Here is a 16,700-nt window from a genome sequence, read left to right on the forward strand (position 1 = left end):
GTTTGTATTAATTTTTTTTTTTTTTTTTTAATTTATTATCAAATAAAAATACATACAAATAAAAGCTTAAACTAAAAACACCGAAAAAACCACAGAGGTTTGTCCTCAGTGCATATATGCAACGAAGATACCTATTAACTATGACGTTGACTTGTTGAAATATGACGATATTTGAACAAAATGTCGGAAGAAATTAAGCTTCCATCGAAAATTAACAAATATTACGCGCAACAAAACGAGACGAAGGCGGCGGTGGTCGCGTTTATAATATTAGTAAGAAAGTGACACTAGATATCTAAGTATCTACATTGCCACCCATGCGAAGCCGGGGCGGGTCGCTAGTTTTAACTAAACTTAAGTAACGATTAAGCGACTCTGAGTACGGCGGTTAGCGTAGTAAGTTGCTATACTTACGCAAAACAACGGTGTACATGTTTATTGTCAAACGTTTCGACAGAGTTAAGTAGCGGCGATCCAAGCGGCTTGCGATGCGATACCAATCTAGGTCATATCATGTCCGATTTCGCAAACCGCCGGCCACAGCCGAATAACCAGATATATTACACCCTCTAATTACCCAACAATGGACTAGAATAAAACAATTGCTCACTTTTAGCATTTATTTCTTAGGTCGTTATTTCGCTAGTAAACACATTTCGTTCTATCAAATAACAGGTACATCAACTCGAAGTATAAAAAACGCAACATTCCCGATCAGTTTCACAAAATAAAAAAATAATAACAAAATAAAAATAGAATTATAAAGTTACGTTAACAGGGGACTCTCCGTCACTCGCTCCATACAAACGTATTTTGATTCTCATTTGAATATTAACCAATTAAACTCTATACAATTTTGTAGACACGTTCTTAAAACTACCTATGTGTGTGGTTGGCCAGTTTTCCGTAAAAAACAACTAGTTTTAAAATTACACGGATTTAAATATGTACACAAATTTTTGAGACCGTGTAACTGTGAAACTAAATATTTTACCGGAAATCTGGAAAACCACAGACATAGGTATTAGTTCCTAGAACGTATCTACAAAATTTCATTGAGTTTGATTGATTAATCATCAAATGCCAGTCAAAGTACATTTGTTTGGAGCGCGCAACGAATGAACCCCTCATACGTAGCGAGCGCGCGTCTCTGAGTGGGCTGCCCAGGGGTCTGGAACGCTTCCACTACCCGCTCTGATAGATAACTCGGAGGTGCGCGCGCGCAGGCTCGATCTAATCTTACATTTACATAATATCACAATACAGCGTCTGCTCCCTGCAACTATCTAGTAGCCACCATGATGTCCATACTCGTGTCCGTGACCGACGACAACCGGCACTGGAACCTTAACGGGGTAAGGCACGGGTTTTTCGACGTGGTATGGTACATGCCTTTCGATGTGGACTGGGTACGGCCTGTCTACGGGCACTTTGACGGGGAATGGCACGTGCTTCTCCACTGGGTAGGGGATGTGCTTCTCGACGGGGTAGGGCGCCGGGTATGGCACCTTGACGGGGTAGGGCACGGGTTTCTCGACGTGCACGGGCACGGGGCGGTCGACGTGGACCTTGACGGGGTAAGGCACTGGTTTCTCTACTGGGTAAGGCACGGGCTTTTCTACTGGGTAAGGCACGGGCTTGGGAACGTGTACGGGGTAGGGTCTGTCGACGGGTACCTTGACTGGGTAGGGGATTTCCTTGTACACAGGGTAGGGAGCGGGCACATGTACGGGAACCTTCACTGGGTAGGGCACCTTCTTCTCGACTGGGTAAGGAGCGGGCACGTGAACCTTGACGGGCACATGTACTTTCTTCTCTACGGGGTAGGGTTGGGGCACGTATACTTTGACGGGTACGGGCCTGTCAACGGGAACGTGTACGGGGTAGGGGACCTTCTTTTCGACGGGGTAGGGAGCAGGTACATGGACGGGTACTTTGACGATCTCCTTTACTTGGTACGGGACGTGCTTCACCACTGGGTAGGGTTGGGGAACTGCTACCTTAACGGGATAGGGAATGCGCTTTTCAACTGGGTAAGGAATGTGTTTTTCTACTGGGTAGGGAACTGGGACATTCTTGACCACGGTGATAGTTTTGTGCGATTCCTCGTGTCCTCCGTAGCCACCACCGTAACCACCTCCGTAGCCACCGCCGTAGCCCCCTCCGTAGCCACCGCCGAAGCCACCACCGTGACCACCGCCGAAGCCGCCTCCCAGACCTCCTCCGAGGCCACCGCCGAATCCACCGTGTCCTCCGTAGCCGAGACCGATCAGTCCACGTTTTTCGTGTTTCTTTTCGTCGGCCGCCGCAGTATTATCGGATGCTGCCACTTCTTTTTCTGCTGCCTTGGCCTCTTCCGCGTGAGCGAAAGCCAGAACAGCCACCAGACTGGCGGCCACGAGCTGAAAAAAATAATCCGGTTAAACCTCTTAAACTATTCATTACAAAATTCATGACATGGTTACGAAGTACGATATAATACTTCAACACTTTGGCAACGTTCTTGAAATTATGGATTTACTGAAACCAGTTTATAATTATTAATCTGTCAGTGATTGCCAAAGCTCTATTTTAATTAGAGATAAAGAAAGTGATCAGTAAACCCTCAAGGCTTGAGGCATTGGCGGTGACACATTAAGCCACGCAATACATCCGCGTTTTGCAACCGAGACAGGGATTAGAATCCAGAGAGCACTATCACTATACACTTGCACAAGCACACAATTATTTGGAACACACCATGAGCTTCATGATGCTGCGTTTGGTTGTTGCACTGAAGGCAGCGAGGTCCTGAATGCGAATGATGCGTGGTTGGGGCTGCCACGCTATATATATGCGGATTGAGCGGCCAAGTGAAGAAAAAAAATATGGCGCCGCTCCGTAGGACTACGTTACACTTTCGCTTTTGAGGGGTAATCGTAAAGCCGAATGCTCCATATAGACTCAGCACAGATGTCGACCGGTTCTGTGGTGGCGAGCGGTTCCTGAAATACTCGCGATAGGGCGCGATACGCCTATCATCGGCTATTTGCATTTGACTGCGCTTGCTTAATTACAAAATTTCTATAATACATAGCTAATTGGCACCGATTTCGTTGTCTTTCTCTAAACTAAATTTAGAGTATCTGCATCCTTTTCTTTTTAACAAGCTAAAAAGGGACAGAACATGAACTTTACATTTAAAGACTCAAAATTTTAATGCACGCTACAAATTTAAACAGTAGGCTCGCGACTGCGCGCTAAAATCACGGGTTTTACCATCTAAAAATTAAATTTAAAACTGTCAAATTGCGTCTGTCCTTTTCATATTAGGTACATTAGTAAGAACAGGATGCGAATACTCTAAAATTAGATTGTGCTCAGAATCAGTACCGAAGGATCTGGGTATCAACCTCATTATTCTCCCAAGAAAACTCCTACCGTTATGTGATTAACGGAAATGGGTCACAGTCCTCAAAAATGAGGAATACCTCAGTGTTGCCTCTGTGATAGCCAAATAATTAAAACTATGGTCCGGTATTCGATCTCGGGCACGCACTTCTAAATTTTCAGAATCACGTGTATTATTTGATATGTGAAAGAAAATATCGTGAGTAAATCGATGATTGAAAATTTTCATAATTTGTTTAAAGCCAATCCGCAATTGATAAGCGTGGTGGACTAGGGCTTATGCCGTTAAGAATCGTTCTCATTAGAGGGTTGGCAATGAGTTGATATGATGAATTACAATACCTAAGGCTGTAAGATATATTGTTGTTTATAACTATCTGCCCCGGCGAACTTCATACCGCCTATTTTTTCAAAATTTCTCTCCGTAAGAACCATCCTCGTACTTCAAGGAATATTATAAAAAAAGAATTAGCGAAATCGGTTCAGCTGCTCTCGAGATTTGCGATCACCAACACATTTAGCGAATCATTTTTAATATATAGAGAAGAGAAGATGGATCATTATAAACGCTAAAATCATAAAATTATGGTAAAAGATGCGGTTTAAAGCAGTATGCTAATTAATGTTTTAATTAAACAAATATTAACATTTCGCCTCTCTATGAGATTTGTAGTGCGTAATCCGAATTTCAATATTATCAACGATCTCTATAAAGTATGAGTATTACCAAACCGAATTGTAGTTACCTAAAGACTTTAATGGTAAGAGGCTTCATGACTTCAAGGCTAACGTGTATAAGAAATAGCAAAAGAGAGAATTTCCTAATTTTTCAGTTTCTTGATCGGCCCCCATAATATAATATGTTGTTACCCAAAAATGACCAGACTAGAATAGAATAGAATATAATATATTTTATTCAAGTAGACTTATTACAAGTGCTTTTGAATCGTTAACTAGTTTAATTTACCACTGGTTCGGAATGCCGTTCCTACCGAGAAGAACCAGCAAGAAACTGACTCATCACTGATGACTCATCTTCATCATCATCATTAAGCCTCAGCCTCCACTGCTGGACATAGGTCTCTTGTAGGGACTTCTACACGCCACGGTCTTGCGCCGCCTGAATCCAGCGGCTCCCTGCGACTCGTCTGATGTCGTCCGTCCGGGGGGGTCTTCCAACACTGCGTCTCCCGGTGCGGGGTTGCCATTCCAGCACCTTGGGACCTCAACTGCTACCAGCATGATCAGTCTATGCAATAATTTTCTACAGGACATCCCTATTCGAACACTCATAGAGCAAAATAAAACAATAATCAGGATTTATTAAAGGTAAGTATGCTCCTAAAAAAGCATCATCATCATCATGATCAACCCATGACCAGCCCACTACTGAGAACGGGCCTGCTCTCAAAGCGAGATGGGCTTAAGCCGTAGTCTGCCATGCTGGTCCTATGCGGATTGGTAGACTTCACACACCTTTGAGAACATGGAGAACTCTCAGGCATGCAGGTTCCCTCACGATGTTTTCCTTCACTGTTAAAGAAACGCACATAACTCCGAAACGTTAGTGGTGCGTGCCCGGGATCGAACCCCCGACCTCCGATTAGAAGGCGGACGTCCTAACCACGAAGCTATCACCGCTAAAAAGCATATTATTAATTGTACAATCAAAAACAATTATGTAAGTAAATGATAATAAAGCGTGGCTTTGACTCGCTCCAGTAATGCACATTATTTCAATTACAAAATACAATATGGCATAATATTATTGTAATTAATTGAACATTTGAAAAGAGCAACCGCCGTATTTCTTGCTGGTTCTTCTCTAGCATTCCGTTCCTTTTTTTTTTTTTTTTTTTTTTCGTAGGAGGGGAAAATCCTCATGGACATAGTGCCGGACTCCTACCGACTAAAAACCCCTTTCTTCAAGCAATAACGTTCCCGCCTTGTTGGCCTACCATTACTGCCGCGGTCTGACTCATCTTCCTTCTCTTTCGTCTTTCTCTTTTCTTTCCATTATGATTTCTATATATCTCTGGATTGTCACCCACTTCTTTTTCTCTTCCAGAATAGTATTTACGAGGCTCTCCACCCTAAACTCGTCTCCCAGCTCGTCCACGACATTCTTTCTTTCTACCTCAAACTGAGGACACCGGAACAATAACATAACATAACATAACATATATCTTTATTTGCAAAAAAGGTTTGACACATAAGACTTTGACCACTGGCTCCCAAAGAAGTATAAACTGTGTCATGGGAGCCAGTGCCTTCCCTGTTACATAAGCTTTTTTTTAATTTACAATACAATTATTGAGTATCTAACTATTACTTAATAATAAAATCTAAATTAAACAATAAAATAAGATAAATAAGTAAAATAAAATAGAATAAAATAAAAATTGTAAAAATTGAACAATGTATGTTCCGCATTGTCTATTGGTTCAATGCAGTACATACATTTACTACTGTCCCTTTTTTTTATACGCTCTGTGTACTGCATAAACACCCCGTGTCCTGTGAAACATTGTGTCATCCGGAACGTCAGTACACCGTGTTTCCTGGATACCCAGCTCTTTATATCTCTAATCAGCCTATGTGTCCATTCCGTTCCTGAGCTATCAATTCTTTTGACGCACTGAATAGCACTTGGAAAAGTTTATTTGACTCAAATTCTTTCTATTCTATTCTAATGACCTTAACTTACACTCTACTGAAATAGATTTCACATCTAACTTGTTGCATTAAAAAATATTAAAATCAACAATACAATTTCTACGACAGTTCCAAACAATTACTTAATTTAATTTCTAACATAAATTTTATTTTATTTATGAGCTAAGGCGGCGCGGAGTCCGGAAAATTTTCAGTTCCGAATTTTCTTGCGTTATAAATCATTGAGCAAGCGTAGCACGAATTAGTGGCGCTTAAATAAATCCATACTAATGTTACAAGAGCCCTGATAGCCTAGTGGTTAAAACATCCGCTTCCTATTCGGGAGGTCTTGGGTTCGATTCCGACCTTTCGAAGTCTAAATTTTCGAAGTTGAATATCACTTGCTTTAATTGTGAAGGAAAGCATCGTCTGCATGCCTGAGAGTTCTCCATAATATTCTCAAAGGTGTGTGAAGTCTTTCCGCACTTTGCCAGCGCGGCGGACTATGATCCTTCTCTTTCTGAGATGAAACTCCTGCTCAGGAGTAGGATGCTGACGGGTTGATCATGATGATGATGATGATGTAGGTAATCAATTAACGTCAGGTGACCCACCTGCTCGTCTGCTCGCTATCTGTCTGTATATATAAAATTCAAAGTCCTGACTGACTGACTGACTTATATATCAACGCACAGCCTAAACCGTTGGTCCTAGAGACATGAAATGGAGGGTGTGTTCTTTGTAAAGAGTAGGTATCCACTAAGAAAGGATTTTTCGAAATTTTACCCCTAAGTGGGTTAAATGGGGGTTTGAAATTTAGGTAGTCGCGTCCGACTTTGTTTTCTCTTTTTAAAATACAATAAAATTAGATATATGAGCTTTGCCTGTCTTTTGAGTTATGAGTTTTATAATCGTTGAGCTTTTTTAATTGAATAACAATGCACAGTGACACAATGAACCCTTTTTTATTGGATGACAGGTGTTTGTTCGATTACGACGTGTCATGTAACGTGATTGCATCATGCAAGATGCAATCAAAATGAGACGGAATGCGGCAGCCTGGAAGATATATGGCATTGTTTATTGTATGTCCCTAATTAGGTACTTATGTGTTCCCTAATTGGCTGCCATGATATAAAATCGTATTAAAATCCTTTTCTTATGCTATCACTACCCATTACTAGTATATGGGATACTATTAACTTATGGCGTAACTTTGTTCGCATTCATCATCATGATCAACCCATCGTCGGCTCACTGCAGAGCACGGGTCTGTTCTCAGAGTGAGAAGGGTTTGGCCATAGTCTACCACGCTGGCCATGTGCGGATTGGTAGACTTCACACACCTTTGACAACATTATGGAGAACTCTCAGGCATGTAGGTTTCCTAACGATGTTTTCCTTTAAAGCAGTGATATTTAATTACTTAAAACGCACATAACTCCGAAAATATTGCCTACTAGATGTCCGCGCGGGCAATTTAGGTTTTTGAAAATCCCGTGGGAACTGTTTAATTTTCCGGGATAAAAAGTAGCCGATGTCCTTCCTCGGGATGCAAGCTATTTCTGTACCAAATTTCGTCAAAATCGGTTGAACGGTTAAGCTGTGAAAAGCTAGCAGACAGACAGATAGACAGACACACTTTCGCATTTATAATATTAGTATGGATAATATAAGTAGAATAAAATTAACATCATCTTAACTAAAGATTACTACTCACTCCATGTCCTTTCTAAAGTTAATATATCGAATTTACGTTCAATTGGATGTACCTAATAATAACAAATCACTCGTTGTAATATTTATGTAGTAGACTAGCTGACCCGCCCCGGCTTCGCTCGAGTGGAATTTAGAAAATCGAGGTGGGGGTTGAATTTCCAAAAATCCTGAAACACGTATTTTTTCATTTGTGGCTGAAAACCCAAATACCAATTTTCATGCAAATAACTTGAAAAATGACGGACTTTCATACAAGCTTTCATCACCTATTGGTAGTAGAATTTTCAAAAATCGTGAAATATGTATTTTTTAAATTTTTAACCAAAAGCTTAAATACCAATTTTTATCGAAATGACATACTTTCATACGAATTTCCATCCGCCATTTAACTCACTTAGGGGTGGAATTTCGAAAAACCTTTTTTGTGGACATTTACAAAGAACACACCCTCAAAATTTCATGTCTCTAAGACTAGCGGTTTAGGCTGTGCGTTGATATATAAGTCAGTCAGTCAGTCAGGACTTAGCATTATAAAGATTAATAAATATGTAATAGGGTCTTGGACTGTTTTATGAAAAGTATTTCAACATGTTATTTACATAACTGAAATGCTGCTAAAAAATATTTAAGCAGCATTTCCATTCCCAGATCCCGCAGAAATTACAACTAATTAATACCCAATAATAAGATTATGTTAAAAAGTTGGAAAATATTTATCGTTTATCGCCTTGTGACGTCATTGATCGCCTTCCGTAGTGCACCGTGACGTTAATGATAATAATTAATTATGTTAAAAATAAAGAAATAATATTCTCTTTAGTAATGAATTCTCGCCCCATAAACTCGATATACAAAACATCACATAATTTTATTACTACAGTTCAAGACCCTATTATGTAATAAGGTAAATACCTAAATAAAATATAATGCAACAGACTACCATGACCTTTACGAACGATATGGCATTCCTATCGATCTAACATAAATCAAAATATTATGGTTTAAGGTAAGGTATTAAGTTTTTTTTATTAAGTACCTAGATGTTCACTGAGAATGGTTTTTCATGTAATTCACCCAAGCATTGGCTGCCAATGCGCACATTTTTTTTAAATTTTTTTTTCAGTTACAAGTTAGCTCTTGACTGCAGTTTCACCTAGTGTTAAGTGATGATGCAGCCTAAGATAAAAAGGGGGATAACCTGGAAGAGGTATGGCAGTTTTTATTAAACCCATGCTCCTTTGAAAAAAAAAAAGAATATTAGCAATATTAAATGACTAATATTCCCCTTTCCTCTCCAACTAAGCGCAAAACTTGTGCTAGGAGTAAGTACGACAATAGTGCAACGGGCGGGGTTTCTACACGACATCGTACCGGAACGCTAAATCGCTTGGCGGTACGGCTTTGCCGGTAGGGTGGTAACTAGCCACGGCCGAAGCCTCCCACCAGATAAAATGGTTAGCGTGGTGGACTATGACCAAACTTTCCTCATACTGAGAGGAGACCCGTACTTTCTACTGAGCCGGCGATGTGTGGATCAGGATGATAATGATGATGACATTTGGTGAAATTATAGGCAGAGTGAACTATAGGTACCCACTTGTCAGTGAATTAGCCGCTCAGTAAACATGATTCACATAAAGTACCACAAAATATACAAAAGAACTGTATTTAAATAAGTTTCCCATTTTTTGTTACGTTTTTACGTTTATTGGAGTTCAACGAAATTGAAACACGCTTAGAATACTTCCTTGAAAGTTCTAATCTTAGACGATTTTAGTTTTATCTGCACGACTGAAATAATTCCATTGTATTCGAGTACATTAGCTGTGATAGCCTAGTGGTTAGGACGTCCGCCTTCTAATCGGAGGTCGGGGGTTCGATCCCGGACCTCTAACTTTTCGGAGTTATGTGCGTTTTAAGTAATTAAAAATCACTTGCTTTAACGGTAAAGGAAAACATTGTGAGGAAACCTGCATGCCTGAGAGTTCTCCATAATGTTTTCAAAAGTGTGTGAACTGTGAAGTCTACCAATCCGCACTTAGCTAAAACCCTTTTCGCTCTAAGAGGAGATCCGTACTATGTAGTGAGTCGGCGATGGGTTGATCATGATGATGATAACGTGGCAGCTATGTGTCTGGGGCTTAAATTAACTGAGTATCAGTGACCGGATTTTCATTTTTTGTGAAATTGCATTTTGTGAATTTTTTGCAGAAAATGGAATTTCCATCGTGAATAATCTTTAGACAATAGTTCAACGTTTTCGTTAGAATAGGACTTAGAAGGCGGATATCTTAGCCACTAGGCTATCACAGCTTCTGGGACTCAAAAATGTGTGTTGGTATATCCACCCCGAACTAAAAATAATATACAAATTCGCCGTCCGGCGATACGATCCGACGACAGAACCTAAGTATACACCTTAGGGGGCTGTTATAGAGTCATCATCATCACAGTTAGACGTCCACTGCTGGACATAGGTCTCTTGTAGGGACTTCTACACGCCACGCTCTTGAATCCAGTGGCTCCCTGCAACTCGCCAGATGTGTCTGTCTTCCGGTCTTTTATAGGCTAGATAAATGGCATAAGTCGTTATTTATCGCCAGTCAGGTCATTAACCTTATATGAAACTTATGACTATAGGTACCTAACTATAATATGAAAATCCTATTTATATGAATATTATAAATATTAATGTGAAAGTGTGGATGTTTGGATGTTTGTAACTCAATAACGCAAAAACTACTGGACGGATTTGGCTCAAATTTGGAATGGAGATAAATTATACCCTGGATTAACACATAGGCTACTTTTTATCCCGGAAAATCAAAGAGTTTCCGCGGGATTTTGAAAAACGTAAATCCACGCGGACGAAGTCGCGGGTGTATAAAAGAATAAACTGACTGACAATAAGTACATATCAACGTTCAACTCGAATCGCTGATTTAAACGACGCATATCTTATTGTATCTTATAACGTAAACTCCCACTATGGAAAGATTCAAAGATTCACTATGGAGATCAACGCGGACGGAGTCGCGGGCATCAGCTAGTAATTAATATGATCATTTCGTAGCAAGACTTCGATTGATCCGGTTGACCTTTCAAAAGATTGAAAGTTCATCTGAAGGATGTTAAAGTTTACAACTTGTTACTCCATAATACACTTGTAATATGCTCTAAAGATTAATTTATTAACCACATTGTTTTGACAAAACCATGATAGTTATGACTCATAAGTCATAACATAATAATATGTGGAATGTCTTGTAAGTAATTAAGCCATTTGTTATACTTTGCTACCGACAGAGAAATGTGCAGTGCTCAGACAAGCCGCCAAGCCGCTAAGTGCGAGTGGGACTCGCTTACAAAGGATTTAAAAAAAAAATAGCCAGCAAACGTGCAGGCGGGTCACCTGATGTTAAGTGATTACCGCGGCTCATGAACATCTGCAGCACCAGAGGAACCGCCTAGGCGTTGCTGGCCTTTCAGTTTGTTGGTCTGCCCCTTGAATAATCCCAGTTTGCATGTGCATGGAAAAAAGTAGCTGGCACAACGGGTCGTCGAAGTGCACCATCAAGCACCCAGGTGGTGGGGGTGAAATTGCTATTGGTTTCTTTAATTTACATGGTTACTATTTTGAAACTTTTAGTTTTTGCAGTTACAGCGGCAATACAGATACACATTCTGTGAAAATTTTAACTCTCTAACTATAAGGGTTCACGAGATACAGCCCATTGACAGACAGACAGACAGACGGATGCACGGACAGTGGAGGCTTAGTAATAGGATCCCATAGGGAACCCTAATAAAATAAATAAATCAAACGAACAAAATATACTCGGACGAATACAAAATACACATCTGTTAAATAGTTTAATCACCAAAATAAATAAAAGTCCATCCGTCAAATGATCTATTAAAGATTTGTATGACTTTCTGAATTCTGTATTTGGCAATGTTATCACATACAAACTTCAGTGGGGTTAGTATGAGATTTGCACCTCTCCAATGTTGGTAGAATTCGAGCGTTCGAAACATAATAACATCAGAGTAAAAATGGACCTAAATCGTTGATTTAAAATAAAAATATCCGTTCAACTGATTTTAATTTCGTAACGTTTCTCTTATAGCACTGGCTATAGATGTATTTTTTTTCAACTCTTGAATCATACATCCATCCATTGATATAAACATTCATTAGTTGAGTGGAAGATTTTTCGCTGTACCTACTAGGAATGTAGCCTGTGTAAACAGTCAAACAGATTCCCAACCTGAAAAAACCAATTTCCAATCACTGGAAAATTAATTTAGGATACACGTAATACAAAAAAAAGGAACGGGCCGATTTGAGAACCACCTCCTTTTTGGAAGTCAGTTAAAAACAAGTAGATAGATTATGGTTATTATAGTACGTATATGAAGTAGGTATGAATAATATTGGAATGCATGAAATAAATTACATAAATGAAATGAAACTTGATCTGTAAAACGACAGCTGTATTAAGGTACATTTATCTTAACGGAAAAATGTGTCAACGCTCGAAAACTACCAACGTTGGCGATACTCACTCATACTAAGCAGACTTGGTCAAAAGTCCCGCCTTCGAGCCACCTTGAACTTAATAATGTAAACACGTGATTTTGAATACATTTACATAATGATTGGGGCCGATTCTCTTGAACACAATCTCTAAACTAAATTAACAGGTCTAAAGTGCCATATTTTTTCGCAAGCAACATTATGAAAGGGATAGCAATATATTTAGACGTGTCATTTTAGTTTAGTTTAGAGATTATGTACAACGGAATTAGCCACACTGTCTCGATACAATTTATATATTATGTTTAGCAACTTTTAACTGCGATGCCTCTTGAAGGTATGTCTATTAGTAGTAAATTATTTAGTTTTTAACCGTGACTATCATCATGCTCAAGTAATAACCCGTACGGAACCCTTATAGGATCACTTTGTTGTCTGTCTGTCTGTCTGTCTGTCGGTCTGTCAAGAAACCTACAGGGCACTTCCCGTTGACCTAGAATCATGAAATTTGGCAGGTAGGTAGGTCTTATAGCTGACATTCGGGGAAAAATCTGAAAACCGCGAATTTGTGGTTACATCACACAAAAAAAATTAAATTGTGGTCATGAACTAATAATTAGTATTTTCAATTTTCGGAGTAAGATAACTATATCAAGTGGGGTATCATATGAAAGGGCGTCACCTGTACATTCTAAAGCAGTTTATTTATTTTTATGCATCAAAGTTTTTGAATTAACGTGCAAAATGTCGAAAAAATACGACTGTAATACGGAACCCTCGTTGCGCGAGCCTGACTCGCGCTTGGCGGGTTTTTCTATATTATGTACAAGGATAAACTTTACCATGCAATAAGTGACAAGGAAATTATTTAGTTAAGTTGCCACACAGCGAATTAAAATCATATCAAGTGATCTTGAATTTTGTAACGGTGCGGTGTGTAGAGTTAGTTACTTAATTAAAAATTATATTACGTAGGTATTTTATTAGGACTTGGTGCTCTGTTGAAACTGTACAAAAATCGGCAAAGTGCGAGCCGGACTCGCACACGAAGGATTCCGTACCAACTACCATCGTACGAGAAATAGTACTTGTTAATTTATTTAATTTTAATGGCGGCTGTTTTCAAGTTTTTAGTTTAGCGGCAATAGAAATACACAGCCAGACAAACACACGCAATAGAAATACATTCAGAGCGTCGATAGCTCAACGGTTAAAGGAGTGGACTGAAATCCGAAAGGTCACTGGTTCAAACCCCACCCGTTTAGGGTTGCCAGGCGTCCGGATAAAGCCGGATATAGGTAGGTTTTTGATTGCGTGTCCGGCTAAAATAAATGGTGTCCGGCTTGTCCGGCTTTTGTTAGTTAGGCTTTTTACATTTCACAAACGAGTGTGGCCGAGCGCAGGCGAGTCGGCGGTCGGTCACTCCCGTAGGCGGCAGTGCCGCCTGACAACAAGATTTATGACAATAATAAAAAAGCTTGATTTTTACATACAATTTTTTTGTCGTACCTATTATAAGACACAAAATCCTCAATAATGTAGGGTGTCCGGCCTTTGTACCCAAATGTCCGGCCAAACTGGCTGGTCTGTCCGGCTATTAGATTTGGCGACCTGGCAACCAGTGGCGTGCAGGGCATAGAGGCATAAATGCACTGCTTACCCCAGTTGTATAGCTCAATGCATATTTTTCATTATGACCTGCCAGTAAACAGGTTTCTACCTAACGAATGCCTACCCTGGCTTCAAACACTGTGCACGCCACTGCTGGCAACCCTACACCCGTTGCATTATTGTCGTACCTACTCCTAGCACAAGTTACGCTTAATTGGAGGAGAAAGGGGAATATTAGTCAGCACGATAACTTGGCTAATATGCTTAAAAAAAAAACCATTTTGTGAAAATTTCTTGTAAAACTCTTTACCCATTACGGTTCATGAGATAAAGCCCGCTGACAGACAGACGGACGGACGGACGGAAAGCAAATTCTTAGTAATAGGGTCCCGTTGGCAGCCATCGAGCACGGAACTCTAATTATATATGTATTAGATATGTTATTAGAGCTTGGTGATCTGTTGAAACTGTTAAAATAATGAGGAAATGATACGACATGAGGTGCAAACAAGTGCGTAACTAATGAATATGCGTATGTTTGTCTTATCATCATCATGATCAACCCATCGCTGGCATACTACTGAGCACGAGTCTTCTCTCAGAATGAGAATGATTTGTAGGGTTCTGTATCTCAAAAGGAAAAAAGGAACCCTTATAGGACCACTTTGTTGTCTGTCTGTCCATCTGTCCGTCGTGTCTGTCAAGAAACCTACAGGGTACTTCCCGTTGACCTAGAATCATGAAATTTATTAAGTAGGTAGGTCTTATAGCAGACATTAGGGGAACAATCTGAAAACCGTGAATTTGTGGTCACATCACAAAAAGAAAGTGTTTTGAACAATTAGTTAGTATTTTCAATTTTTAAAGTAAGATAACTATACCAAAGGGGGTATCATATGAAAGATCTTTTGTTATACATTCAGAAACAGATTTTTGTTTATTTTTATGCACAATACTTTTTGATTTATCGTGCAAAATGACGAAAAAACGACAGAACCCTCGATGCGCGAGCCTGACTCGCACTTGGCCGGTTTTTTGGTGCTACTTATATTTATTGGCTCGCTGTACATAAGCATCCTATTACCACACACTCATCCTGTACCGTAGTGTTTATTTAATTACAGTAATTCACACTACTCGGACGAATCCCATTATATTGTACTTTGAGGTTAATTAGATACGTATTAATTACATATCATAATGGTATTAATAGCTAACGTTTACGCTTTATGGATAACTAGCTGACCCGCCCCGGCTTCGCTCGGGTGGAATTTAGAAAATCGAGGTGGGGGTTGAATTTCCAAAAATTCTGAAATACATATTTCTTCATTTGTTGCCGAAAACCCAAATACCAATTTTCATGCAAATAACTTGAAAAATGACGGACTTTCATCCCCTATTTAACCCCCTCAGTAGTAGAATTTCCAAAAATCGTGAAATACGTATTTTTTTATTTTTAACCGAAAGCTTAAATACCAATTTTCATCGATGTAACTTCAAAAATGACGGACTTTCATACAAATTTCCATCCCCCATTTAACCCACTTAGGGGTGGAATTTCGAAAAATCCTTACTTAGTGGTTGCCTACTCTTTACAAAGAACATACCCTCCAAATTTCATGTCTCTAGGACCAGCGGTTTAGGCTGTGCGTTGATATATAAGTCAGTCAGTCAGGACTTTGAATTTTATATATACAGATTTAAAAGTAATTACATCTAGTCCAAACATCAATCTACTTTTTAATTTACTTAATTTATTAAATTTATTTACTGTGGGACGCAACTTGCGTTGACACATTGAATAGAATAGAATACAATATGTTTTATTCAAGTAAACATTTTACAAGTGCTTTTGAATCGTCAGGTAGTTTAATTTACCACTGGTTCGGAATGCCGTTCCTACCGAGAAGAACCAGCAAGAAACTCGGCGGTTGGCCCCGTGTCATATCAGGGAGACAGCATCAAGACCGGGAGCCGCAGCAGAAATGGCTGAAAAACATCGATGGCTGAAAACGGCAAGCGCCTCTCTTATTGAGAGTTACATTTTTGTTCCGTTTGCCGTGAAGACCCTGGGGCTATAGAGTCTTAGTGCTAAAAAAATTTACGAAACATTTCACCGCGATTAGCCTCATCTGGTGACAGAAGGGCTGGCTCATTTTTTTGCGGAATAGATCAGTCAGTCAATCAGTCAGTCAGTCAGCTTTTCCTTTTATATCCATACTAATATTATAAATGCGAAAGTATGTCTATCTGTCTGCTAGCCTTTCACGGTCCATCCGTTCGACCGAGGTTGACGAAATTTGGTACAGAGATAGTTTGCATCTCGGGGAAGGACATAGGCTACTATTTATCCAGAAAAAACAAAGAGTTCCCACGGGATTTTTAAAAACCTTAATCCACGTACTTAGATGAAGTCGCGGGACACCATCTAGTTTAATATAAAAATATAACTTTAATATTTTGATTGTACTAATCAAAAATAACATATTACCTAGTATTCTAAATAAATCAAGGTTGAATTATATTGTATTGAGAAATATTTCTTTATTTGGAGTCCGACCTTGACATACCAATAATTTTAAGAATTTGACGGGCGTTCGTTGTATTAGTTCTTCAAAGATATTTCTTAATTAAAAGTACGTAATTTAATCTAATCTCTTTAATAATATTCAAATCAGATTCACGCTGACTAATCAAACGGCATAGATGTGTTCGAATAGCTGGGTCATATCGAAGAAGTGTAAATTAAAAATTTAAATCACGCCCGATTGGTCAAGGTTACCAT

General features: G+C 39.3%; 2 protein-coding genes and 1 long non-coding RNA gene across 3 annotated transcripts in view; 1 reads left to right on the top strand and 2 right to left on the bottom strand.

Annotated features, from left to right (window-relative positions):
* The window catches only part of Ance-3 (angiotensin-converting enzyme Ance-3), a 181,790-nt gene that overhangs the window by 73,242 nt on the left and 91,848 nt on the right, over positions 1-16,700 (top strand). The gene's annotated exons all lie outside the window — the stretch shown is intronic.
* Positions 621-2,789, bottom strand: LOC117987266 (uncharacterized). Its single transcript, XM_034974225.2, has 2 exons — positions 2,740-2,789; positions 621-2,402 (listed from the first exon to the last, which is right to left on the bottom strand). The coding sequence occupies exons 1-2, from the start codon at positions 2,749-2,751 to the stop codon at positions 1,287-1,289; spliced, it is 1,128 nt and encodes a 375-aa protein (XP_034830116.1). The 5' UTR covers positions 2,752-2,789; the 3' UTR covers positions 621-1,286.
* Positions 15,390-15,609, bottom strand: LOC138403121 (uncharacterized). The gene is made up of 2 exons (XR_011237412.1): positions 15,490-15,609; positions 15,390-15,425 (listed from the first exon to the last, which is right to left on the bottom strand). It is a non-coding gene; the product is annotated as an uncharacterized lncRNA (long non-coding RNA).

Source organism: Maniola hyperantus, chromosome 12, assembly GCF_902806685.2.
Source record: "Maniola hyperantus chromosome 12, iAphHyp1.2, whole genome shotgun sequence".
NCBI lineage: Eukaryota > Metazoa > Arthropoda > Insecta > Lepidoptera > Nymphalidae > Maniola > Maniola hyperantus.